This window comes from Augochlora pura, chromosome 9, assembly GCF_028453695.1.
Source record: "Augochlora pura isolate Apur16 chromosome 9, APUR_v2.2.1, whole genome shotgun sequence".
In the NCBI taxonomy this organism is placed as follows: Eukaryota; Metazoa; Arthropoda; class Insecta; order Hymenoptera; family Halictidae; genus Augochlora; species Augochlora pura.
In genome coordinates, this window is record NC_135780.1 from 4,613,469 (window position 1) to 4,641,259 (window position 27,791).

Here is a 27,791-nt window from a genome sequence, read left to right on the forward strand (position 1 = left end):
CACTGAAATACAGGGAGCAGAATGTTATGGTTCCAGGATGAGTTTTATATTTTCAAGTAAACAAACGCTACGACGTCGAAGCGAAAGTAATTTCATTTTTTAAGAAGATACAGTAAATGATAAATAAGAAATTGTTAATTAATTTTATCTGGAAGGCCTGCATGAAATCGGCAAACATAAATCAGCAACACAAAAAATTGAGATGAACACTGTATGTATATATGCGTGACTTCTTCGACGCGATGACTTTCATCGATAATTTAAGAATTAATTTTTTCGAACTAGGTAGGTCGTTTAATTTTTATATTATCATGGTCATAAACAAGAATATTCCATTCACAGTAGTTCTTCCCTATGTTGTTCGATAAAATAATAGACGCGTAATCACGGTGTAAACAGAAGTTATTTTAAGTTCTTCTTGCAATGAGTTCATTCTACTTAGTTAAAAACAACTACCCTTATGAATCTGATCACGATGTCGACTGCTTTGAACTTTCCTCTGACAAATTAATTAGAAGTTTGAAATTCGTTTTCTGAATTTCCAGGCAGTTTCGGATTTGCTGCTCGGTGTCTTCTGTATGCCCTTCACTCTACTCGGCCAGATTCTGAAGAATTTCGTCTTTGGGATTACGCTATGCAAACTAATATCGTACTTCCAGGGTACGTATTGTTCATCTAAGTTTCATCCAACGCGAAGTACTTATTGTACTTTGAGCTTTCATTAAACAGCTGAGAATTATTTCTACGTACACGCCTGCACAATTTCCGCGAAATATAAACTAAAAGCGAGGCGATTATTGAAATATAACAAACATCCGATAGATCGCGTGTTTCGTATGCCTGTTCTCAGCGAATATTAATTATATTAATATAATTTATAGCCGAGACATTGAGTTATTCGCTTTTCGTAATATTTTTTAAAAACTAATTAAAATGGTACGGCAAAAACAAGTAAGATTAATGGTACAAGGATGTGAATATTTAAAACAATTATTATAGATCAAATTAGAGAATTTAAAATCAGTTAAAGTTTTAATTAAAGTCTGTTTAATTAAGATTGTTGTAAATCTGTTGTCACGACGTTTATAGCTGAGAATTTTATATAATTAAAACACATTAAATCTTTGCGCTCGTTAAGCGTTTTTTTCTTTTAAACACCATTAGCCAAAATAGTTTTAAGTAATATCCTGAGAACACCATTCAGCAGAAGGAACTGCGTGTTTTCAGCAGTCTGGTCTCCAGATTCCAGTCCATTCGTGCTGTCCTCGTGGATTTATGTGAAAGGCGATGCGCGCATCCGCGCCCTTAAAAACATTTGAAAGAAAGAACTGCAGTAAACGGCTTAGCGTACATATAGTCACTACCTCAATTTCGTAAAGTACAAAGCAAGAAAATTCGCCGGCATACATTTTTACTTGGCGTACAAGAGATTAGTGGACATATATCACCATTATATATAACGAAAATCAATTTCTAATAGTATAATACCATCAATTAAAGTTGTAAATATAATTTTGAATAAATTTATCAAAATAAAGTTTATCAATATCAAGAATTACTTCTCAGGTAGAGAAATACTTTCATATTTTATATAAACAATAAGATAATATTGCGGATCATTAAATTTATTGTTCCGACCTTAAAATCTTTTACACTGTAATTCGACAAATTCGATGATTTTTCGGAAATCAGAGTCAGAATTATTTTCGCGGCACTGAAATATTGTGAAAGAAAATTCCAGCGCGAAGTCGAAGAAAATCAAAAAAAGGTGACAATCGCTCGACGTCCAAAAAAAAATGCATCGCGAAATATTTTCCATTGGAGATCTTGTAGGATTGTTTTTGTTAAGTCCGCCGTGTAATATTGGAAGCATTGTCGAGGGTGTTTGGATTTATTGATGCGTGGCGTCCGCGTATCGAATTCAAGAATTTTATTTTTACTGCAAGAGAACTACTTTCGCGAACGACATTCGAGAATAGACTCGGGTATCGAATAAATTCCAGCCAATTTTTACCTTCGCCGTGCCAGATGCAACGCTATTAATATGGTACGAAATATTGACACGCGTAATTAAAGGTCCGGAGTTTCTAGATAGCTCCGAAAATATGTCGTGTTTCGTCAATAATGGAATAGTTCCCCGGAATATTTCGCTTCACCTTCTAATTGCTTCGGTTAAACACTTAAATTAATTCAAATATTATATTGAAGTACTATACTATAATTGCGAAGCATACAATTGCGATGCAGCTAAATAATAAATTTATTTAAATGAATTTAATTCAAGCTGATTTAATGCAATTGATCCCGTGTCAGATTTTTATTAGAAGCTTTTCACACGTGATTCGCAGACTCTTCAAAATATGATATTTTAATCGTATTTTAATCTCTGTAGGACACTCAATATATTACTCTCACCAAATGCAAATTCCCGTTTCTATGTGTAAATTTCCACAGTGATTTTTTAATGCATGCGCATATCCAATGCGAACACCGTATAGAATGGAAGATATTTTAGCTGGACCACAGCGAATATCATTTTATCAGATAAAATAGTTTCATTTAAGGAGCTCTTTGCGCGCGTGTGCACACGCTCGTTTCGCTCGCGCGTTTAATTCCAAGTCAAATATTTTCATTAAACTTTCACTCTCCTCATAAATCTGGTGTTTGTTGCGGATCTTTCTCGACCGTCTACGAAACTATTCGGCGCGATACGAAACAGTTGGCACTCTTAGGAACTATTTACACTGTTGCGCCAGCTCCGTTCCAATTAATTAATTTTCACGAAGATAACAGGTATGCAGGTATCACGAGAACAGGAAAATTTAGGGGCTCGCGTGTATTTTTATTTTAACACGCTCGGAATCGCTTGAATTCAGTCAGCGTTAAGTAAACTTAATTTTAAAAAGAGAATTTCGTATCTACGATTTAGAGATCGAATTTTGAATATCATTATTCTTCTATCTGATAATTATACGTGTAATTTATCTAATATAATTTCCGGAAATATTTTCTTATGATAAAGTGATATCAGTATTAAAATCAGTTTTTCAAATAATTATTTATTATCCCACAACTCAATTTTTCTATCTCAATTCGTTTTCTACCCATCAGAGCAAAATTTCCATTTGTCAATTCGGTAGAAATTAATATCAAATGTAACAATGCAATTGTTGCCATTTTTATTTGAACAGATGTGTTCGGTTCATTTAATTTCACAGTTCGAAATGATATCGAATGATTTACAGACGTACGTGCCGCGTACGATAAATAATTCGCACGGAGATTCATAAATCCTGCTTGTTTGCATTCGCATTCAATTTACGTTCCCAATAGTTGTGCAGACATTAGTTGTGTTTGCCGCATTGGCGGTTGTAAACACTGTTATCGCTGGATGTTTGAAATTATTGGGACAATTTGCTAATTAGCCGGTATAGTAGCGTAACATGTTAGAGGCGGCACATTTTGGAGACGGTTGCACAGCTGATTGTATTAACGCTAATGGACAGCACTCCGGGCATCAACTTTAACACATTGGGGATGCCGTGCGAGTTTTGCTTAACTCGTGCTACGCTTAATCCAACGGATGTTTGGATCTAACATAGTTCCTTGGATCTAACGATTTGACATTGTTTCCGAGACGAAAATCCTTTTCTTAATTTTTACACAAGTTGTAGGAAATGAAAACTATTCTAAAATCTATTTCATGGATTTTAAGTTTGCTATTTTATTTTTGAAAGCGTGGGTTTCAGAACTAAAAGTATTTTCTATAGCTTTTATCCGATCCGTTTCTAATGTTAATAATATACCTTTGTAAAATCCAGTGAACGCATCGTTTCTCAGAAATATTGACAACTTTTTTCACGACGAACATCTTTATCGTCAATTTTTCCTGTAATTTTTCCAAACGTTTCGGGAAGCACATAATGGCCCCTGTTTAATTTAAATGGCGCCTAGGCACATGGGACTACGGGATCTCCCAGGCGTGAAGCACGCAGAGCACGCAGAGCACTGTCGAAAGTCACTGCCCGTCACTGTAATGTCATTTTATAACCTGGATTCTTCTCTAATTGTATGTTTTCATAGCCGTGACATGCTACTTCCGCGCACACTCGCGCTCTAAATTGGTTCCTGAAAAATTCTAGTCCTTTACACATGTAAACGCTCCTTGTCCGTCGCAATTAAAATGCTGTACATTCGCAGTGCTCCTTCCCACGGTATAATATAATAACCGTATGTAAAAAAGATGTTACCCTTGGAGGTAAGAGAAAGATATTTTACCATCAAAGGTAAACGATGTTTGTCTTTACTCGATTTGGGATACTGTTCGTTACGGAAAATTCCGAATATACTTTATACATCGTTTATCGTGTCAATAAAATAGAATATTTGATAATCACCACTCGAAATCATGCAAAAGCAAAAGCAAAAAAGATACAGAAAGATGCCATGACTGTCAAACTGGTCGATCGCACATTTTTCATTTTGACATTGTTAAAATTATATCGACTTCCACAACGAAAACAGAATAAATAAAAATATCAATAAAAATGACAGAGGGTCTAGATAAATTCAACGGTATTGTAAGTAACGAACATGAGTCATTTTTAGTGCTCTGCGAAATTCAACGCGCGTGTCTCCAATATTTGGACTGGAAAATATTATAAAAGAACATATACCATTACGTCGCGAGATTCCACAAAATTAGCACATCCGGTAGAATTGATGTAAAGTACCATTTAATTCTAACAAATGTTATCGTCGAGGGAACGATAGACGATCTTTAAATTAAGTGAAATCTTTTATCTTTGCCAGCGATAGCTTCTTACCGAGCTGTGCAGGTATTCAATTGAGGCGAGTAAGTTACGTCTCGTTGCAAAAAGAAAACGTGAGATTTCCGAGGACTCCCCAGTTAAGTGGCCATCTGTTCGAATAGTAAGTGCGAGAGTGAGTGGAGGAGAGGGTGAAATTTCACGGAGCTAAATCACTTCCCGTTGAAATATATTAGGAAATCGGTTGAGCAGGAGATACGATCCGCAAAATTTACGCGCCGCTGTGATGCTCGTGCGTGCTTTCGTAATATTTAATTAGTTCAATATAATAATATGATAATATATAATAATAATAATAATAATGATATAATGAATTTTATATCTTCATATAATTTCATACAAATTTATACAAAATCCTAATTTTTATTGTATATATCATATGTGAAGATAATTCTTATTATTGGTTTTATATTATTATTGAATTCCCAATAAATAAAATCCTATATGAAAATCAAATATGATTTTTTCACATATAACTCTATGATACAAATTACTTTGTACATAATAAATTTTAAATCAATTTTACGTAAATCTATAACAAAAATTAAAATTTCATACAAGTTTCTATTAAATTACATACAATCATTTTGCTTATTAAAAATAAAATTTTATATACCTGCAATGTGGTAACTTAAAAAAATGTAGTCTAATTGTCTTGAATGTTATCTGCGGAAGCAATTTTTTTTATAGAATACAGAAATACTTTCTGATGTATCTTTAGACGGTCAAGTGAATTAATCCGTCAAAGGCATATAAATCAGACACACACGACTGTTTGAGTTTCTTTATGGCGCGGTGTGGTATGAGCACGAACATTCGCGCGCTCAGCTCAACGGTTCATCGCCTGCTTCGATGTGCGTCCCCCCATAAAATCGATCCTTTCAAGCCTTGAAATTCAAGAGGATTTTAGACTCGTGTGCACTGTGTCGTCGCACAGATGTGAATCCGACCTAAAATGGATAAGACCCGGATGGTGGTGGTGGTCCAATTTTATAGTTCCGAACGTTTGTATTGTTTTTAAATTCTGTATACATATAAAAGGAATCACAGAGAAATAAACGAAATAATAGAAAATAGAAATATGAAAAATGGAATATTTGGTTAATAAATCGGAAACAAAGAAAATAGTGATATTTCGTTACTATGTTAGAAAATAGTCTGTGATAATCTGGTTTGCTCTGAGATTTATATTTACTCTTTGTCTATATGAAACTGAAGTTACTATCTATTTTTTCAACCAATTAATTAGATCGCGATCAAAACACGATTTCCAAATTGAAGAACCGAATTATCCTCCGTTCATTCTTAATGCATAAAGTTCTTTCGACGATGTCGTCGTCGCAATAGAATTAATTTCGTAGAGGAAACGGGATTGCTATCCTTTCGTTTTGTATTTACGATCGAGGCTTTAAAGCAATGGGCAATGAAGCGTGAATCTCACGAGCTGCAAAAAGCTCTACGCAAGAGTACTTTCCCGCCCGTCTCAGTATGTTCACCTGCCCCAGAAAGATTTATCCCCGAACCTAGATTAAAATATTTTACCGCCGCAGCACGATACGTGTAATACAGCACACGACGGCGCCATAGTTGACTCTCTAATTTGCTTTCTCATTTTATGCTTGTTCCGATCTAGATACAGCTGGCTGAATTTATTGAAACTTTGTTACACACTCTTTCAACGCGGAATAGAATTATAAAGAAAAAAAGGTAGAAAAGGGAAAATGAAACATTGTTCTTAAATAACGGAGAACTGAAGGAAATGGAAAATAAAATGTCTTCGAATACTTGCACAGATAATTTACATAAATATATTATGACTTAATCTGTTAGAAACCTGTTTCGAACGACTAATTTCTGAATTACTGTGATGCATTTAATGAAAATTTTCAAAGATGTTTTCAAAGGATTGCGTGAAATGATATTACGCAAAATAATTTATTGATCCATAACTGACACTGTTAAGTGACGGAAGTACTTATTGAAATAAATGCTTGATTAGTCATGGATTATTTTTATTTTCACAGTATCATTTTTTGTTAACAAGAAGTCCAGACACTGCAAATCCAGCAGCGCGAAAGCATCGCTGACAGATTAATCGAAAGAATCGATTCTCTAAAACTATAATGTGAAGTTCTGGGAACATCGATTCGGAATTGGTCGAATGTCCACGCAAAGAGCTACAATAATTAAATGCCTTACATGGCACGCAGCAGACAGGCGAATAGCAAAACTGTTTGGGAGAGAAAAAAAAAGAGGCGAGTAACATAGCAAGCTTTCCAATAATGCAACGTCGACCACTGCCAACGTTTGCAGCGGGACAGGCAATTTAAGCCGCTTCGATAGTTTTCACAGTGAATTATTCCTAAACGATTAAATCATCATTTGAACGATTCTATTATTAAATAGAGAATTAATGAAAGCGTTAAAACGAGAGGGGCCAACTATCACACGTCCAATAAAAGCGCAGAGATGAAACGAAGTTAATGGATGTATTTGTAGATATTTAAACCACAGGATATTGCATGTAATATATTTATAATTATAATATAGTAATATAGTTGCTTTATTTATAATATTCGGAAAATTTGAATAAAGTTCTATTATGTATAATAAAAATATGGAAATATACTGCACCCAATTAGTATTTAAACATTATTTAAAACAAATTTTTATAGATATTATTTAAAATAATTAAAATAGGTAATGAAATATTTAATATTTAATATAAACGCTCATTTGCAACAATACATTTTTAATAATGTAATAAGAAATTTAAAAATACGTTTTATCTTTCTGTGAAACTGACTGGAACGAAGAGTCAAGTAAATTTAATAAGTCACAGATCACGAAACACTAACAACGCTATTGAATTGCAAAAACAAAGCACGAAACTCTGCCGAGCCATAAAATACCACCGTAGTCTGAAAGATAAACAGTTTGCATACAGTGAACCATAATGTCCATGCCAGAGATACAGTAAACCAGTGGACACTAAATCAAGCTACTAGGTCGTACGATTCACGGCATGAAACAACCATAACACAGAGCGCATGGACATGCACCAGTAGTAGATAAAAACACCATGAAACATCGTTCATACAGTGCAATAAACTACAATTCGTATCTACAAGCACCGCCTGTAAAAATCAAAGCAATACGCGATGCGATAAATTTCACTATAGTGTACGAGATGTTCTGTAACAAGTGCCACAATCAGAAAAGGATGATTGTATATGAAAAAGATAATGCACGAAAAAGTTATATTTAAATAGCGTGTTACCAAACGTAATTGTTTAATTATGTTACATTACGAAACCGTGCATTAAAACAGTCTGCATATTAATCGAGCATAGACATTTTATGCAATTTATTAATAGACCGCGGATTTGATGCATTTACGGCACCAGTTGCAATAGTTGCAAATTGAAATAAAGGAAAAGTTAGAAGAATTAATATTGTACAACTTTATAGTATTATAGCATTAAGTCGTCGTTTAATTTAACGATCGAAATTAGAATTAACTCACATTTAGAATTATGAAAAATTACTTCTGTAATTGCTGCAATGAATGAAAAATTAATCGTTTGTTCTGCTCGGTGCACGCAATGTTTAACACAGCGATCCCTCGGTAACTTGGTCCTTAAATCCCGTAATAAATTCTACCGGTAATAAAGCGAGAGCTACTGCGCTGTATGATGGCATAAATAAAAACTTAAAAAAGTTAAACTGGAAAAAAAGGTGGGAGAAACGAAACGTGGCGTGGGAAGAAAATTAAAAGACTATAAGCAGAGAACGGTTCTACAATTAAATAATTATCTTCCAGCCGCAGAAACTGCTGAATATTCATTACGGAATGTAGCTTTCTGAAAGAATAAAGCGGCTAACGATCAGTTGCTTGATTTCCAAATAGGCAGGGAACAAGTTATTAATTTACTCAGGTAAATATTCTCCGATAGATTATCAGGGAAAGTACATATTTGAAACCATGCAGTCTGTTGACACGCATAATTACTGTTTACAGTATTTACCGAACAATTTAATTGCACCGGAACATTAAGTTTCTATATATAAATGCTGCTTTTGATATTATCCTTTTTAAAAAATATTTAAGAGTCGACACGTTATACACGATTTTAGATCGCACGTAAATTTCACGGAGTCTCCAAATATTTTCATTGCAAACAAGTTGTAGATACAGTGGTACCCCCGCTACAGAGAAACTCTTCATTTCTTTATTGCAGCTGTGTCAGTCTCTGTAGGAGTCTGGACACTCGTCGCAATTTCATTGGAGCGGTACTTCGCTATTTGCAGACCGCTGAAATCAAGACGATGGCAAACCGAGTTCCACGCTTACAAGATGATCACTGTCGTATGGATAGCTAGTCTTACATGGAACGCGCCCATTCTGATTGTCTCGCAGCTTAAAAGTATACGCGGAGGTACGAATATATTTCTTTGTTAAACGTTTTAACATTCCACCGAAATTAACTTGCGAGAATGCGCTCTGAAGTTCTCCGACCAGAAAAATTTATTTTATACTGTGAAAGATGTATGACACAGTTGGTTTAAATTTCAACAGTTGAAAGCTTTTACATATTGTACCATTCTTTTGTTTCAGCTCTTTCAAACCTTTAATTTTTAAATGTACTTTTAATAATATGGTTGATTTACGTGACAATAGATTGTGTAGTTGAAAATTAACGTATTTAATTAACGTAAGTTTAATTAGTAAATACATCTTACACGGCATTCTTGTATAATATATTACGTAATTAATGTATTTAAAGATCTAACAATGTTCTATCGAACGATGGTAATCTCTAATCTTGCTAGTCAATAAAAGAAACTGTCTTATTTATCCTTAAATAGTGATCCAAGACTATTAACTAAAAAGACTTGAAAATGTAATATTTGCTCTTTCAGGGAGGAACAAATGTCGAGAAAAATGGCCGAACGTGGGCACCGAGAGAGCTTACAACTTGTTCTTGGATGGAACATTGCTCTTGGTCCCTCTAATCGTAATGAGCCTCGCTTACTCATTAATCGCTGCAGAACTTTGGCGTGGATTACGACAGGAATTACGACAAACATCCAGCTGTCAACGACGTCGTAAGTACATCGAGAATGTTTACGATTGCTTTCCGCGACCACGTTCAAGCTTTAGTATCGAACTTCGGGTACCGCGCCCCCTAACAATTCCATAAGTCGTAAACTAGAAGCATTACAATCGTACGGCCACTTGCGTGTACTTCTGTTTCACCATAGTGGAACATATTGTGCAACATAAGAGCGAGGTGTTAATAATAATATTCTATTAATAACATCAAATTCGAAATTGACATATTAACACATTCACGCATTGTATGATTGTTTCATCCTTCCCATTTATCATTCGATTATATTAATATAACACGGAATTAAAATTCGTACAAACAATGCATCTAATAGGCCTTTCTATCTTATAAATTAATAATTAAAGAACGCAGAATAATAATATCATTTATCATTAGAAAAGAGTAAGATAAAACAAATATATAAATCCTCACACGTTATTTGAAAATTATACGGTCTATTTGTTACAGCTTTATATTCTATTTTGTAATGTAAAAATATATCATCTCAATGAAAATGACCTCACACCAACGCTCTTTATTTTTATCGAATCTTATTCATATTTATACTCACGCACGTGGATGCAACATATTCGCAAACATAATTATTTCTTGCAAAAAGTTTTACATAGATCTCACGATTAAACTGTTACCGGTATCCTAAATACTTTCAATGTATTCAAATAGTGTTACTACTTCTTCGTTGAAGTCAGTGGTTTTACTGGAATTGGAGGTGGCGTAAAGTACTTTTCGTTCAGCGCCGGAGCACAGCTTCGTTGGTCGATCTGAACGCTACTTTTCATCGCGTTTGCGTCTCAATAACGTAGTCGGCAATTGCGCCTTTGAAACGACTAATTTGTTTCGCAATGTATCCGCGGCTTCTACCTGCGACATGGATGGCACCGATAATCACCTTTCCTGTCCCGGCAAGTTCTTTTCGCTGTGGCTTCTTTTTAGACGAACATTTTATTCGAATAACAATTACTGATTGTTCGTTAGAAATTATTCTATTTATTTACTCGAATATTTCTCTATGTTTTATTGGAATAAATTATTCGAATGGAGATCGTACAATTACTTAAATAATAATGCGAATAATTGTTGACCGTACTGCAATCTTATTTGTTAATTCGCTAAAGGCAGATTTGATTATATAATCATTTTCAAAGTTCTACTCTTTTAAATGAATGAACTCGGTTCATAAAATAATTACACGAATATCTGCAGAACTCGTACTCGTGCAAAACTCAAAATGAACGACGAAAGTACAGAATTTCGAAAAAATTCTTTTCGGAAGAATACGACGCTGGCAATCACACGATAAGACCGTAAAAATAGTTGTGTTATAAAGAACAATATAACATAAGCAGGTAGACAAACGTTTACACGTGACATGGACGCAATATTTCGTATGCACCGATCTAATGTTATGTGATTTCTTCGCGAGTCCACGCGTTCATACTTTCAAGCGAAACAATCGCAGTTAAGTGAAACATTAGGGCACATAGAACGCGCAGCATTATTCACAGAAACCTGATCGAAACAAATCCGCATTACAGTCGAGAGAACAGAATCCAGTGGAACAGTCCGGAATTCATCGTACGACAGGAGTGATGGAAGACCGAGCACGATGGTTGTCCTGAATGATTGCAGCGCGTCCTCGAGATTAAGGCGAGGATTTTCCACTTCCCATGGATACTGCAACGATGCATCGCACAGGATGTCGTCCAGGGTGAGAAACTACAATCAAATATCGTTAGGCCGAGAATCTGGCCCGCGAATTCCTTACGAGAATCGGGAAAGCATACATTATCGACCGTCTTCTAAACTATTTATGTTATTTTAACTTGGGAAAAGTAATCGCAAACAAATCAAATATTAATGAAATATCCAAAATATTAATTTTTTAATTTAATAGTTTCAAAACATAGATATTTGATCATTTTTAAATAACAAAAAAACATTCAGAAACTTTTGCGTTAGGAAAATGCTAAATCAAATTAAATATATTGATATTATTATGATAGATAGTTTTAATAGTTTGAGAATAGAATCACATGCTATCTTTGAATTCTTCTGATGACTAATAAATACTTGCTTATAGCATGTATAATAATTTTATTTCAATCCTTATTTTTATATAATACTGATAATAACGGAACACTTTTTTTTAGAGAAATGTAAATACTGTAAAGCAGACTTGCAGAATTTTTATCAAATGAAATTATCGCGTGCATACGATTTATCTAGAAGCGTATATTTTATTTCGCATCCTTGTGCTTTTCTCGATCCTCCGCGAAAAGACACTAACGGCAGGATAGTCGGAAACAATGCATACTAATAGAAAATTAACTAACCCGTGGTAAGGTAACGCTAATTTTGGCATCAAAGGAAAGCGCAAGAAAATACTGCGGAAACTTTAGTTTACGTAATACCCTGTGTTGTCAACAATCGTATCGAGGGAAGGATAATATTTTTTACCGTAGACTGATAAATAAAGAATAATGAAAATTCATTAACGATGCAGTTTCATAGCCGAGTAATTAAACCCCAAGAAATGAACAATTAAACGCTGTTATTATTAAAGCAAAATAAAATTCTTGTCGTTGAGAAATATAGTCTCAAAACAACAGGTAAATTCTAGAGTTGAAAATTTTCGTAGATTTTTACAACAAGAGTTGTAAAATTCTTCTCTGACACGTGCACTATACGCAAAACAAAGTGGACACTTTAAAATGTTCTGCGAGTCTAGAGAGTGCGCCAAAATTGCTCCATTGTATCAGTTAGGTAAATGAGCTGTGCATTATAAGGGCACTCTAACTAATGCCGCGAAAATTACATGGAACAGTAGCGCGATGCATTTTAAATCGACACTAATTGCAATTGTTACTAAAACATCCATGCTATAGAACTAAAAATCATTCGACTTTCATTCGCGCTGAATTTCTATCATTCCCATGTTTGTCACGTAATTCCTTATCCCATATCTTCACGTGTGAGTTCGAAACTTAATTCTAGCACACAACGTGACTTAGATACTTAATAACCGCCCTTAAAGAACGGGAACTAACGCTGTATAATTTTTCAGCGCTTCCAAACTTCCCGTTATTGCGATATTTTATGCTTAATCTGCTTTAACGAAACTTTAAACCTCGTGATATTAAAAGGACGCTCGGTGTAAGGCAATTTTAATGACCGCCGTCGAACGGAAATCAAATGACTGACGCGCACTGATAACTCCGCCGGAACGAGCCAGAAGTTTTACGCTTAAAGCAAAAGTTTAAAAAATCGATTTTTTTAATACTGATAGCGTAAAACAGTTTTTGTAAATATACTTAAAGAAGTTCGTGTAAATATTGATTTAATTATGGCAGTTACACGAAGCCTTTCGACAAGAACTACCGATAGTGTTTTATAAATAAACTACATTCGAACTTACAAAATTCGACAAATTGTTGCAAATTTTAGCATGATCATTTATAATTACAGCGATGGATTAAAGTATTCTTGTCAAAACGCAATAACTTTTTTAAAATCTAAACCAAGTAATTTAAATCTTCGATGAACATTTTATAGATCTAAATATTTTTATAACCTCACTTCACAATGGCTGACCAATCTCTCCGATGATGCGTCAGATGTCATCTTTCAGTTTATCGGTGGTTTGTGGTTTACTTCTATAGATCAGTGCTTTGATGTAGGTCTACAGACACAATAGCAACAATCCGCGAACCACCGATGAATTTATACAAGAATAAAAGAACAAAATTTATGTTTGTAAATGATTAAATGTCTGACGTGAATGAACGAGATCCTCTCCATTTTGTTGCCAATAGCTTTTAAATCTAATCCTCAAAATAGATGATGATGCATTGTGGTGCCATGGTGACTGATGTATCCTTATACATGTATGAGAGTGAAACTTTTTCTTCAAGTTGACTATTGATGAGATATGGTACATGAACGAGGGTAATGTATTGTAATAATGCAAACCAGCAAAGTGAAATGAACCACGAAATTTATTGTTCCATGAGATGGAATTGAACTTCGGAGTTGCTCCCGATCTTTTCAATCGTTTTTAAAGGATTTTCGTTGCAAAAACAATCTTCAAGGCATATTTTATTCTTTCGTGCGATTTTGAAAACAAGAAAACAATGCCTCATTCTGTTCAGTTGGTGCAAAAAATATTCGTACACCTATTAAAACAGGATAACCTTTTTACAGAACACATTTTTTAAATTTTCATTATACGTTCAGATAAAAAAGATGAGAAACGTTATTTTTTAATTTTTGTGTCATCCCAGCCAATTATAGTGTTTGAAAACAATTTTTAGCTACTGTATAGGAAGCAAAACTCTGTAACATTCCAAAAGGATTCAGAACTTTTTATCCATTTTTTTTTTATCCATTTGTATTTTTCAAACTTTTATAGCGCAAGAAAAGAAAAACGCGTTGAAATACTTTGCTGATTGAAAGAAAACAATTATTATCGTATTGTTAAGAATCGCGATACAAAGTACATATGTGTTTCTCGAGCGCTTCTGCGACGTACAAACGGAAACTCTGGACATGATCTAACTACTATCCTTCAAACGGAATTATAAGTCAGTTATTTAAGAATTAACCGAGTTACGTGTTGCCGGTACGAAGTTTCCGTCAGGATGCGAACGAGGCGCACCAATTCAGAAGCAACAGCATCACTTGCTCTTGCCGTAATTACATTCCGATTTATTGTCTTTACTAACGTAATATATAAAAAAGTGAAAAGAAAAACTTTTTATATCCAGATCCTTCCAAAAAATTAACCAAAATTAATTTGTTTGTAGGTCAAATTTTTCTAGCTCTAAAAATCGCTCTGCAACATTATGTTACTTTTATATTGGCAACACGAGCAACGATACAGATCGAAAGTTAATCGAAATGCCGCTTTGTGTAAACTTTACGATTTACCAAACATAAATACGGTAATTGGTACATATGCTGGCGCATACGTATGCACATTAATGCAACAGCATGCTCACTCCGTTAGACCCTTTATACTCGTTCGCGATCGCTACGGGCATTGCCCACAGGTTCGCTATTTGGCCGTTTGCTCACTTTTGTCGTGAGCTGCCGTGATATACGATCGATAAGACCTTTCTCCCTAAACAGCGGTTTCGTATCGAACAGAAAACATCGTTTGTTTGGGCATTGCTTTAACTGTGGCCATTTGGTGAAAGCCCAAATGCCATTCTTTTCTACGTCTGATAGACGTTTTTATTTTATTTTTTAAACAGTTTCGTATCCCGAGATCGAGGATTTCTAGGACGCCGAGTGGCAAATGTCAAGGGCCAGAGTATCCCCTCGAACTGAGGACACAAATCAGGTCCAATGGAAACAGTTATTTGACGAGAGACACTGCGGATACTATTAACGAGGAACAGCAGGAGTGCAGTAGTCCTTTTAGCCGGCAACATGCGATACGTAGCAATTACATGGGCAAGAGTATCGAGGCGAAGAAGAAGGTACGTCGTTCCTCGATTGTTTCTTTCGAAATAATCGCAATCAGACAAAATTCGATATTTTATTTTGTATCAACGGGTTACTTGCAAATTATTTCGTAAGTTTCTTATTACTTGAAATGATATTAATTAATATTAAAAAATCGCAAAAAATCTTTTAGAAAACTTTTAAAGAATTTTTTAACAGTACAAAACTGTAGTAGTCCTAATATCATTATTATTATTGTTTATTATGTACATGTTAAGTAACCATTTTTAAGTAATAGTCCATGGTTGCAAGGAATTAATGCATCGAATTACTAGTGTTCTAAATTGCATTTTCTATTTTAAACAATTTATGTCCATGCCTTATTTCCGATTAATTTTATATTTTAAAGCTCAACTGTTGCATAAATTGCTGAGCCCATGGCACACGACAGTTTTCCTTACAGTCACCAATATATCCTGAAATAAATAAATCCAATTCGCTTAATTGGCTTTTGTACGATTTTGTGATAAAAAAAGCGTTTGCTGGCGAAGCCAATGACAAAGGTTTCGCAGAAGAAGAACAGAAAACAGAGAGAACTTTATCTGGGGCTGGTACATATGTATGTATATAAGAGTACACTTTACCTATACGAAGCTTCCTTGGAGCTCCAAGCTCGGAGCTTGGTTGTATGTCGTGAACCATTATATGGTCGAACGATTCGTGGATATAGGAGGAATTTAAAATTTAAGAATTTCCCAGGCAATATTGTGTTTCCTTTATATAGCAGCTGTTTAGTAAATTAAACACAGGTTATCTAAGTACTTTGAATAAAGTACATTTGTAAATAGAAGTGAAAGAATCCTACACTTTCAAAAGTGAAAATAAAAGATGTACACTTAACGTTAAAATAGATTTTGTGAACATTGATGAAACAATTAATAAATTAATTAAAAAGTTCCTTATTCATCTACATATTCTGAAAATTAAAATAAAGATAAAATTAATGTACAATGGACAGTTAAAAAAATTGTGTTTGAATTTTGCATACTGCAAAGCACCTTTCTGATCATTTGAAAATGTTTATGCCGCTGGACCCGCAAGCTGGATAAAGTAAATAGGGGATTTAGCTTAGCGAGAAGTTACAGAACGAAACGGTGGATTTTTTCCGATGCTGCTAGTGTACGCCGTGCATGAATTACAGGTAATCAGAATGCTGTTCGTAATTGTGCTGGAGTTCTTCATCTGTTGGGCGCCGCTGCACGTGATCAATACCTGGTATCTTTTCGCCCCGGAATTGGTATATTCCGTGGTCGGAAGTACAGGCGTTAGCTTGGTGCAGTTGCTCGCCTATGTTTCCAGTTGCTGCAATCCCATCACTTACTGTTTCATGAACAGAAAGTTTCGCCAAGCGTTCCTGGGCCTTTTCAACTGCCATCGTTGTTGGAGGTAATCAATGCCGGCTTCTGCCTTGTCTATCCTTCACGCTTTCGCTCCTCCCGCCGAACTTCCGTCAACGGAGGAAACCGTGAATGTTCTGGAGTCGGTTAAATAGAATCTACATCGATGGCGTTAAATGCATAATTATAGATGCTTATACGAACGCGGCAATGTCCCGGCTAGTACACTCTATTAGATCGTGTAATAATTTTCTTCGCGTTTTTCCATGAAATTAATTATTTAATTATTAACGGGTGTCCATTTTTGAGGCCTCGCCTTTCGTCATCTTCTTGATAACTGCTAAGTGTCAAGTACTTCCTTGCATTGATATTGGACCTTTTAATCTACTGTTGATGGCACGTTCGTTAATAATATCGTCACCACATGGATCACAATTTTTGTCCTCTTTTCTTTCAATATGTCTCTCGTTTAGAAAATAAAAAAGCATTAAATGATGATAATAAATGTTCTACTACCCTATCTCTTAGTATATTACGTAACAAAAGTGAAAAAGAACAGGCTGATGATGAAGCACTTCCGGACCATCCTTAACTTGATACCCTTATTTCTCACAGCTAACAAGAAAAACAATTAAAAATTACACGATTTAATTTATTACGCAACCTAATACACATATTACTTATTTACATGCGCGACGAGCTTTTAAATCTGAAACGAGCAAAGATTGTTCTGCGTAGAGGAAAATATACGAATTATGTTCAATGTGAAGATTTACTAACATATAGAATTCTTTTATATTATTTATAATATAGCTACAACTGAATTTTTTCGTGTCGAGTATTTTATCGTATTTTAACTAATTAAAAGGTGACCGAATAGTTCTGCGAGTCTCTCTACACTAACAACAATCACGTTCTTATTCCGTGACGAATTTATGTATTTAAATTTCAGAGTAGGGTGCCGAGACGGTGACGTCGCCATGACGTCGACGAGGAACGCCATACAGGTTGGGAACAACAGCGAGTTGAGCGTTAACGAATCAACCATCTACCTTGGAAAGGCTTCGCTTGTTGCTAAATCCGGTAATATGCTTTAATTTTCTATTAATATTAATTAATCCGTTTCTTTGTCGGCTGACTCGAATGCGTCGGATCGCTGCATAATCTTGCTTTTCGTCTCTCAAGATTTACTTTCCCATTTTCCGTGATTCCCATTGGGCGTAAATGTCGAATCACTGTCGAATAATCAAACTATGTCTCAGGAGATTTACGATCTTGCCACCGCATCAGTCACGTTGCTACAATTTTTTTTATTGAATCGTTATTCACTAAAAAGTTACAGCATTTCAAAAGTTCTGTTCTCTTAACTTCCGTAAGAAAGACACAAAATATTTTGTTGCAAAGTGAATGTTGTACAAAGTGAATGGAGGCTGAATCAGTACATTTCAGATGAAATAGAAAGTAAAATTATCTTAGTTGAAGCATTAAAGAATAACTAACACTTGTCATGACATATATCGTATAAGATTGTAGATTTTTTCATTTTCATACAGACTTTTTGAAAAGATTACTCCAGTTTTTCCTCACAATCTCGTAAAAGTCGTCAGAATAGTAGTAGTCGCCATTAATTAAAAATTATTCACTTTCTCGATGAATATCAGGATTTTTAACACCATCCCCCGCAGAACTTTTGCGAAGTACGATTGATTCATAGCTCCCTTTACTTCTCGCAGGAACGAGAAACGCTCGGCCCACCTTTTCTTTCTTGCTTCATAATACAGCAATCGCTAGAAGTTAAATCAGACGAATAAGGAAGATGCATTAACAATATTCTTCGTAGACCTGTCGAAAACTTTCAGAACTTTCATAACTTCCACTTTCCTCGGAAGGAAATCAATGTGGTTTGTGAACTTATACATCTTTCATGAGTCTTTAATGATGAAAGCTTTGCAGAACTAAAGATTGTCTGAAAGCCGGTTTGTCAGACAATGTCTATCACTTATCCCCCAACAGATAACAGTCCATATTTTTAATAATAATTTAATGATACAATTCTGATACAGTGTCGACTGTAACAGGAAATTTTATATCTGAAATGCCGAATCCAAAATGCCAAATAGTTTTTTAAAAATCAAATTTATATTTTCATCAATGCGAAAAATTGTTGGCCTATGTCAAGAATTGTTGTCAATTGATTTGTAAAAACGATGAAATTCGAAAAATGGTGCTTCATGTTTGACTACAGATTAATTGCGACCACCCTTGGGTCTAACGCGTGAGAATATGCACAGTGTTCGTCCAATAATGTCGCTCTAATTCGATGAACAAGTCGCGTCGTTAGTTTTAAACAAATTTGGGTAGGTCAGAGTTGATTAGACTGATGGATGCGTTAGCTGCAGGCGCCGCACCTACCACGGGCTTAGAATAAACGGATATTTTGTTTACTTGCTGTGACTGGTTTCATTAAATACGCTTGGATCGTTTATTTGCATTTCCTGGTAGCCAACCGAAACGTTGTTTGCCGTTTTACATCAGTGGTGTCGGTTTTAATCCTATAAACCAGTTCTACAATATTCGCAATCATCAATTTTGATGCAACCTAAAAATGTACATATAATTCTCTATTTATCATGTTTCTTAACCGAATTTCATTTTTAGCAATTATAATCATTTCGATGTTTAACTGATCAAAATTGTTTCGAATTATCCGAGTTTAAATTACGTTGGTATAATATTATACTCTGTTATGCGATTTGAATAGAGAATCATTTTAAACAACTGTTCGACAAGCTGTGCCAGATTTTGGATTACATAAAGAACAATTCCTCTGACCTGTGTCAAGCTGTAAGCTCGAAGCATACCTCTAGACATACTTCGGGATATTGTACCGGAATTCGTGAGATAATTTACGCTTTACTATTTTAAGCCGTCGAAATACTTCAAAAACTTGCTATAAATTTGTCCACGTTATTATTCATATATCCTTGAATAAATACAGACTGAAAATTGTGCCTGAAGTCGATTAACCTTAAAAGTTTAATATTTCCAATTACTGCACAAATAATATTGCAATTAATGCACACGTATAATTAATCACATTATTATTTGTTAATTTTTAAAAAATGTAACACTTGGTGTGCAGAACACTGGGGGTTGTTATTTTATATTATCGTATTTCATAAGAATAGGAGCTACGTTAGAAATCTACAGGAAAGATCCTTGCCCCCCATGTAATTCAGTTATAAAGCGTTCAGAAGCTGCAAACACCTCTTCATTCAGAATTGCTGAGACATGAAGGGAACTTTCATAACTCGGCTCTCTGATTAATTCGCTGAACGGTAATCCTGGAATTATGTCCACATACTTTCATCGTTCGCCATAGTACCATATTACGAAGTTTCCACATTTTCGATACGTTCGCAATCAGAACTTGCTTAAAAGTTTGTTCGTTATTAATGTCGACCCACTGATTGCCGAGTGAGCCTCATAATTCCATCCATTCTCCGCTGGCACAAAACTTAAATGCCATGGGTAGCACTTCGTAAGATAATAATGTTAAACTGCTATCAGCACTCGAATGCATTTTACAAAACCTAATACCGAATGGAAATGCGCTCGTTTTCCTTTTCGTAGCATCAGATAAATTCGAAATTAAATTCTCGTGCTGTCATATTAAAACAATCACGTTTCATGTAGTTCGTGTATTAAATTAACGAGAAAAATTGGAATTTTAGTTTTCATAGACGTTAACAAATTGATATTGTTTTATACAATTCCAGAGAGTTTCTAAGATCAATTTTATCTATTTTTAATAATCATAAATATGATTAACGATACTGAGAGAATAAGCTGGAGAGAATAAGAGCCAATTACCTGGTTATTGTAACGCGGTATACTAAATTCTTAGCAATTGAATGAAATGAATCCCTGTTACACTAACAAAAATACTAATAGGTTTATTAGAATAATAACTAAAAGAATATATAATAGACTGTATGTTAAAAAATTGATGAATAAAACTGAAAGTGGCTATAAATAGTTTGCAGATTTTCATACAATATAACAATCTCCTTTCGATGATTTTATTAAGTTGGAAATATTATAATGGTACCTTTCACGTAAAACTGTGTTTTCGATGCAAATAAATTTAAAGATCCGTCAGGTTCGCATGGCTTTAAGTATGACAAAAAATAGAATCGGCATATGATGGTCAGACGGTGCCACTTGACCTGTTTTTCTCGCAAACGGAGCCTTAAATAAAAACATGTTATACCATTTTTCGACTTATTTTTGTATGTGAAATCATCCCCAGGCCGGTTGCACCCCAATTAACATTGCTAAATCTTGTTATAAAGTTCCATCAATCACATATTTGTAAAACAAGCTAGACGTTCTCGAGCAAATGATCGTTCTAGTATTAAATTTTCCTCGGAATTCGATTATAATGGGATCGGTTGCGATATCATTTTAAGAGGAAAAGGGTATCGCAAGCCAAACTGCCGGAGAATGGAACCACTAGACTTCGGAAGTTTCAGGATAACTTTGTTTTCAGAGGTAGTGAGACTCCTGGAGGAGGAAGACCATGTCTAGTACAGGCGGAACGCGTCCTACAGCGAAAATCTGAAGTCGAACGTAATGTTGCTACAAAGCGGCAACGAACAGGATGACTTTTTCCTAAAAATATCCTGGCGCTCGTCCAACAACAGGGTTGGTTCAACCGGAAACCGAGCGCTAAATAATCAGCAATCTCGCTCATCGAGATCATCCCGCGCGGGTAACCTCAATTTCCTTTACGACTGATGACAAAAGAACTATTACCAAGGGACTTGTGCGTAATCGAACCGGGAAATCTCGCGCGACAACTGTGGGAACGTTCCTTCAACCTGTTTACGACGCGACAATTTTCTTTCCTTTTTTTTTTGTTCAAACTGAGAACTTTCTTCCTGTTCGGAAATCCCTTGTGGAACTTATGGTTATACGGGGGTCAGTGAATTACAGTTCTAAATCCTGATTTTACAGGGGGGTATTCCTCTGACAATTTGGAACTCTATATAGTGGTGGTGTTAGTTACGGTTATTGTGTTCGGAGATTCAATTCGATCGCATCACGTCGGATCCTGTACTGTGTGGCGTAGTTAATCACTAGACTGCGGATTTTATGCATTAATGTAAAAATAACTAGATCGAAGGACTTTAAGGGTATTCGTTCAGTCTCGTCGAATTTATTGAAATTATCAAAAGAAGAAATACGCATTCTCATTTAACTTCCGATCGTTCGAATTCGTTCGAAGAATTATTATTTTCCATAATATTCTGCAGTCTAATAATCGTAGAGTGATGTATAACAAATGCTGCCAAATTTGAGATTCGACTTTCCTCACGATACTCAGTGCTAGATTGCAGATTTATGACGAGCATTCGTACAAACAATACGAAACAGTAAAAAGGTTCGAAGCATTTGAAAATATTATTCTATTATTTTTAATCCGTGTATGTTAAAATATCTTTATATTATTTTCGAGCTACTCGATTTGGTAAACATCATAACAAATATCTATTTCATTCGAATTTGTTGAAATTGAAATAGACAATTTTTTATGTAAATTGGAAATGTCCCCGTCGATTTCTTCTTTTATTAATTTTAATAAGTTCATTTAGTAATACTGATGCAACTTCCGTACTGGTGCAACTGACCCTTGTACATATGTACGAAATTGAATACAGATTGAACGACTCGTCGAAGGAATGACGCGCAATTAGATGTATGACTACTGAATTAATACTGAATAAAATCGGGCCTCCCATATCCGAACCGAAAGGGAAATGCGAATCGTGAACTGAAAGAATTTTCATGCAATGAAAGGATCGTCATCTCGACAGTAAATTTGATTAATTTAAATGGAACTTTTGTTGCCACGATAGCAGATTTAATTTATATAGAAACTATGAAATTCTGACAGGAGATTTCATTTATTTCAATAGAAATTTTGTTAGCTTGTTTTGATTGCTGCCAAATTGCATTAATTTTTAGAAGAACATTTTATAACGAAACGTCGTTTAAAGCATAAAAAGTTCTGCATGCTTTCTAAGTCTTTCAATTTCAATTAAATTGCATCGACAATCTTAAACATCGTGTCAAAGGAATCACATAATCAGGAGAAACATATTTAGTAATGTAAATCTTCTTGTTACTGTGGCTTACGGTTTTAATGAAATCAATGATAACAGCGCCTAACGTTAGAGATTTTTTAAATAATTATAAGTAATTCAATTATTTTCATTATTTTAAGCTAATGACACCATTCTTGCCAAGTCGAAAGCTTAATTCGATATTAGTCGTTATTAATTTGAAATTGGTTATGAGAATTGTACTCTTTCCTTTTTCAATCAGTTCCGTAAAATTCGTTGCTACTATTACTTTTACATGTATCTTTTTCAAAATTTTCTTTGCGTCGATTGGTCAAATTTTTTAATAAAATATTACATATTTTTACGGCGTAGAAAAATATGATAAGAAGGTTACAAAGGAGAGAATGGAAATGATGTATAAATGAAGAGAAATTGTAAAAACAAATGGAAGTTAAAATCACTCGTAAAATGAGGTACAAATTGTAATTTGTGCCTCGAGTTTACTGATGATTGTAAAAATACAATATTGAATGTGATAACGACTGAGATTTCGGGTTTTGTTTTACGATTAAAAAAGCACACAAAGACACAATAGAACCTAAGGAAGTAACTACTATATTTTATATAAAATTGTGTAATATAAAACAGAATTATTCGCGTTATCCGATACGTAAACATATTCAACACAGTTATTAACGTAAAATAGGTTAGTTTTCTTAGTTATCAGAAATCTCAAATAACGTGTTATTCATGTAACAATAACACGTAACAATTATCTGTAACACAACGATTTTGTAATTAACGAAAGATCGAACGAAGTTATTAAAAGTGATGCTAAATACTTCGAGAAATGAAAACTGTATTGTTCTTGTCAAATAGACGGTTTTAGTTCGCGAAAGTCTGAAATTAATTTCTGCGACTGATGAATGGTTCACAGTTGCTTATTTATTTCGTAACAAAAGGATGCATCTGTGATCACAGAAAGCCTGCGTTGAATAGACGAACTTTCGAATAATTGGAAACCGCATGGAAACAATGATACTCCAACAACAATTACACCGTTCGGATAAGGGAAGGCTCTTCGTCATATAGTCTTTATTTTTCTAATTACTCGATTAGTTGCTAACACGTAATCGCAATTGATACTTGTACATAGAACATTATCATTTTTATTACAAGACAAGAATCTAACCTGTCCAAATGCAATTTTAGGAAATTCAAGAAATGTTTAGCTCGTAAGAGGCAGATGTAAGTAACGAAGATTGTAAAAAATATTTGTTAACGAATAAAACCGAACAACTGCAAATAATATTTGTCCGCAATGGATCCAACCTTCATTCCGAAGTAAGTATACGCTTCAATTTATCTATCATTGTTCCAAACATGACATTTTTACCGAGATAAATAATTTCACATTTTGCTAAAAATACGTGGAGTACTATATTATATATTATATATTATTATATCTGTTAATTTGTTTATCTGTAACATCTTAACATTGTTATTACGATCTTGAAAATTATTGCAAAAAAATACAAAATTTGATATAGAATAGACGCGTTGATAAAGAGAAATTTCATTTCAGTGAAGCTAACGAAAGTAATAAGATGTACAAAATGAATGAAACACCGTTTATAATTTGCTTAAGCTACTGTCCGTCCAGCAGAACCCTTTCTTATGCAAAGCAGACGTTTCAACGCCACGTTGTTGGAGTGTGAGACGAAATTTATCGTATCTGATAATACCGAATAAGGGAAAAATGGTGCGCGTTGGTGAACCGTGTGTAAATCTTATGATTATGAATAAACTACAAATTTAATGTATTTATAATAGAAAATGAAAGAAAATAATATTGTGTTTTTATTAAAAAAAAAATGGCGATGAAGACGCAAAAAATGCGTCGATGTAATTTCAGTCGAGCAACGAGACGCGGGCGTACATGATAAATTTTCAATTGGATTTTACCCGAACACGAAGTGTTAAACAAAACAATTTTATCGCACGGTTTTTGCACATTTTCACGCGTCGAATTTCTTTCCATCGATTCTACCAGCCGTGCGCAAAACTGCGGGATGGTTGAGCGCGGTGCAATCAACAAACACCGAAATTGGATTTTCTCGAAAACGAATCTTTCAGTGAGAAAAATTTGATTTATGCTACAGATACATTTTTTTTTACACGAAACTGCCTACAATTTTGTAGTATCGCGATTTCTGATGGTTTTTACGTGAACGCCGAAGTGGCCGTTCAAAATAAGATCCGTAGAATACTTCGTGAACGTTGACATCGTGTTGAGAACGAAGCTTCGCTAATCAAAGATCAATAATCGAGGGTTCACAGTGGAGGAAGTATTTCATTACACAATTTTCCGAAAATCCTGCGAATACGAGTAATGGTTTCAATACATGGAGCTAATGGTGGACGATCAGGTTTACATATATACATAAGATTCGCACGTGTGTAGCTACATTGTTCCCCGTGTCTAGCATTCCTCCGAGCTCACAATCGCAATTAAGTGGAATTCCAGGAAAACAGACAGGAAAACTGTTACCCACAAATTCGGCGAATACGAATTCAACGTTCTTGAGATTAATTGGTCAAATTTATTATTCTCGCGCAGAAAATTGTTACCGGCGAAAGAATGCCAAGAATTTGCTATAATCAAATATTACGAATCAGGAAACAATGAATTTACTATTAAACGAAACTTAAATTAGCTAATCGCATACTGTATTCGAGGAGACAGGAAAAACAGTTTTTGTCATATTTCTATAATAGTGAAAAAAATTAAAAAAAATTTTTTTTATCGATTTTATCTCCATTAATTTATTTTTTTATTTATTTTAATTATAATTGGCAGACGCCTTTATAATTCTGCACGCATAAAATCCTGAATTGAAAAATGATTATACCAGTTCTCGTCTCCGTAACAATATAAATTCCATAACGCTCGGCTGATCTTGAGATATTTCTAGAGCTAGGAAAAGGCTCCATAAAAAGTATCCATAAAAGCATTTCGTTAACGTATAAAATTTCGACGCATAATCGCGAGGAAAGTAAAGAGCTACGTGGTCACGTTCGTCCGCAAACTGGCCAAAGTACTCAATATATTAATACACACCCTCCACCGAGGCAACAATATCTGTTACCTGTCACGAGCATCTCCTCCGCGATGGTGACCCGTAAATTAATGATCACGAAACTCGAGGCATTATGAGTATTCTATAGAGAGTACAACGTGCCCGTATGAACATTCTCTGGATATACTCGGTATGGAGTACTGTTAAACATTGTTCACAAAATTTCACCGTTAAAACATTCATCGGCCATTCATGGATATATCTAAACTTCGAGTCTTCTGTTCGATTATTTATTCGCTCAAACAAATCGATATTATAAACATACCGGTGTAAACAGCATCTTTCGAAGTAATGAAAGGAGGCACGTGTTATATCAAAAAACGTAAATTCCAATGACAGATCTCTCTGACACTGTAAATGTGTTAAAGCTTGCAACCAAAAGATTGGAGTCCAAGTTAATAGGTTTTCGTTGACCTCCGTGGCACGATGCTGTTTTATTTTTCCTGTTTCCTAGCTAAGGTCGTAAATATTAAATTAAATCGGGAATATCTCTTGGGATTCCGTAAAGTACGTTCAATATTTGTTCAAATACTTTCTTCAAATACTCGACTTCTCCACTTCAATCTAAGTTCCCTATTTGCAGAGAAGATTAGTAAATTCAATATTAAATCAACTTCTGATGAGGAGAACTAAATGCGATAATAAAATAAAATACTCGGCCTCAGAAGTTCGTCACGATGATTTTATTCGATTTTCTGGAAATAAAAGTTTTCGCGAACGAAATAATGTCATTATTTATGGAGTATAATAAAATTCTATATAAATTATTTGAAATCAGATATACTTCACTCAACTGAAATTACTTTTACAACTTTTTAACATGACTTCCTATTTGTAAGAAAGCTGAGAGTTTTATTTTTTTATATACTACTTAATGTTCTTAACTTGAACGTTCACATAATGCTGATTGCAGCTGGAACTTCTTAAATTTTACAATCCGGAAGTCATGCAACAAACATACATAAACACACGCGCATACGAAGTTTGTATCACACGTACAGTGTGAATACACGTAGCTTTCAAGTCGGCCGGCTATTATGATTTATTGTTCACGAAAATTTTGCACGTGTATATCTCTGTGCACACAACTGCAGCTGCACAGCAATAGCACGAGATATCAGTAAAATCTTCTTTGAAAAAAATATTTGTTCCTCATGGATACGTGTATGTGATAAATTCACTGTGAAAACATCCTGTTACCAATACTTTTATTGGTGACTGAAGACTCTCTTTCTCTTTTCCGCGGATTTGTTTACGGGCGGCGAGGCCTGCCCATATACTACTACTACAACTACTATTTTAACAAACGAGTACAGTGACAAAGTGGTAACGGCAATATGGTGGCCTCTCTCAACAGTTTGTTGGAGAGGCCTCTTCTTTCTTCGGCGATTCGCCCGATGAACCTAGAACCTTACACGTGCTCCGCAGCTAGTAGAAAACCAACGATTTCCGAAACAAAGTAACAATGTTTCGGAAAAAGCCGATAATCCTGCTGGTGCAATGGAGCCGGTATCGTTTCGTTTCGAAAGCCCTAATTCCCGCGCGTACGCGTTCGCGACCGCGGAAGCTAAGAGAATTTTCAAAGGATCGATTTCGAGCCATAACATCGAACGTCATGCACCGTTCGAATAAAGTTCGAATCGAACCCTTTGAGCCCTACCGGTGACTGACCGTCGGGCGAATCGCGGCCTACCCGAAAGAGAACGACGGTCAGTCC

General features: G+C 34.8%; 1 protein-coding gene across 1 annotated transcript; it reads left to right on the forward strand.

The window, feature by feature from the left end:
* Positions 1-202: 202 nt before the first annotated feature.
* Positions 203-21,655, forward strand: LOC144475111 (cholecystokinin receptor type A). The gene is made up of 9 exons (XM_078190691.1): positions 203-211; positions 546-660; positions 9,071-9,268; positions 9,753-9,938; positions 11,500-11,672; positions 15,217-15,444; positions 16,611-16,855; positions 17,759-17,889; positions 21,359-21,655. Exons 1-9 carry the CDS (start codon positions 203-205, stop codon positions 21,394-21,396), a joined length of 1,323 nt encoding a protein of 440 aa, XP_078046817.1. The 3' UTR covers positions 21,397-21,655.
* The last annotated feature ends 6,136 nt before the right edge of the window (positions 21,656-27,791 follow it).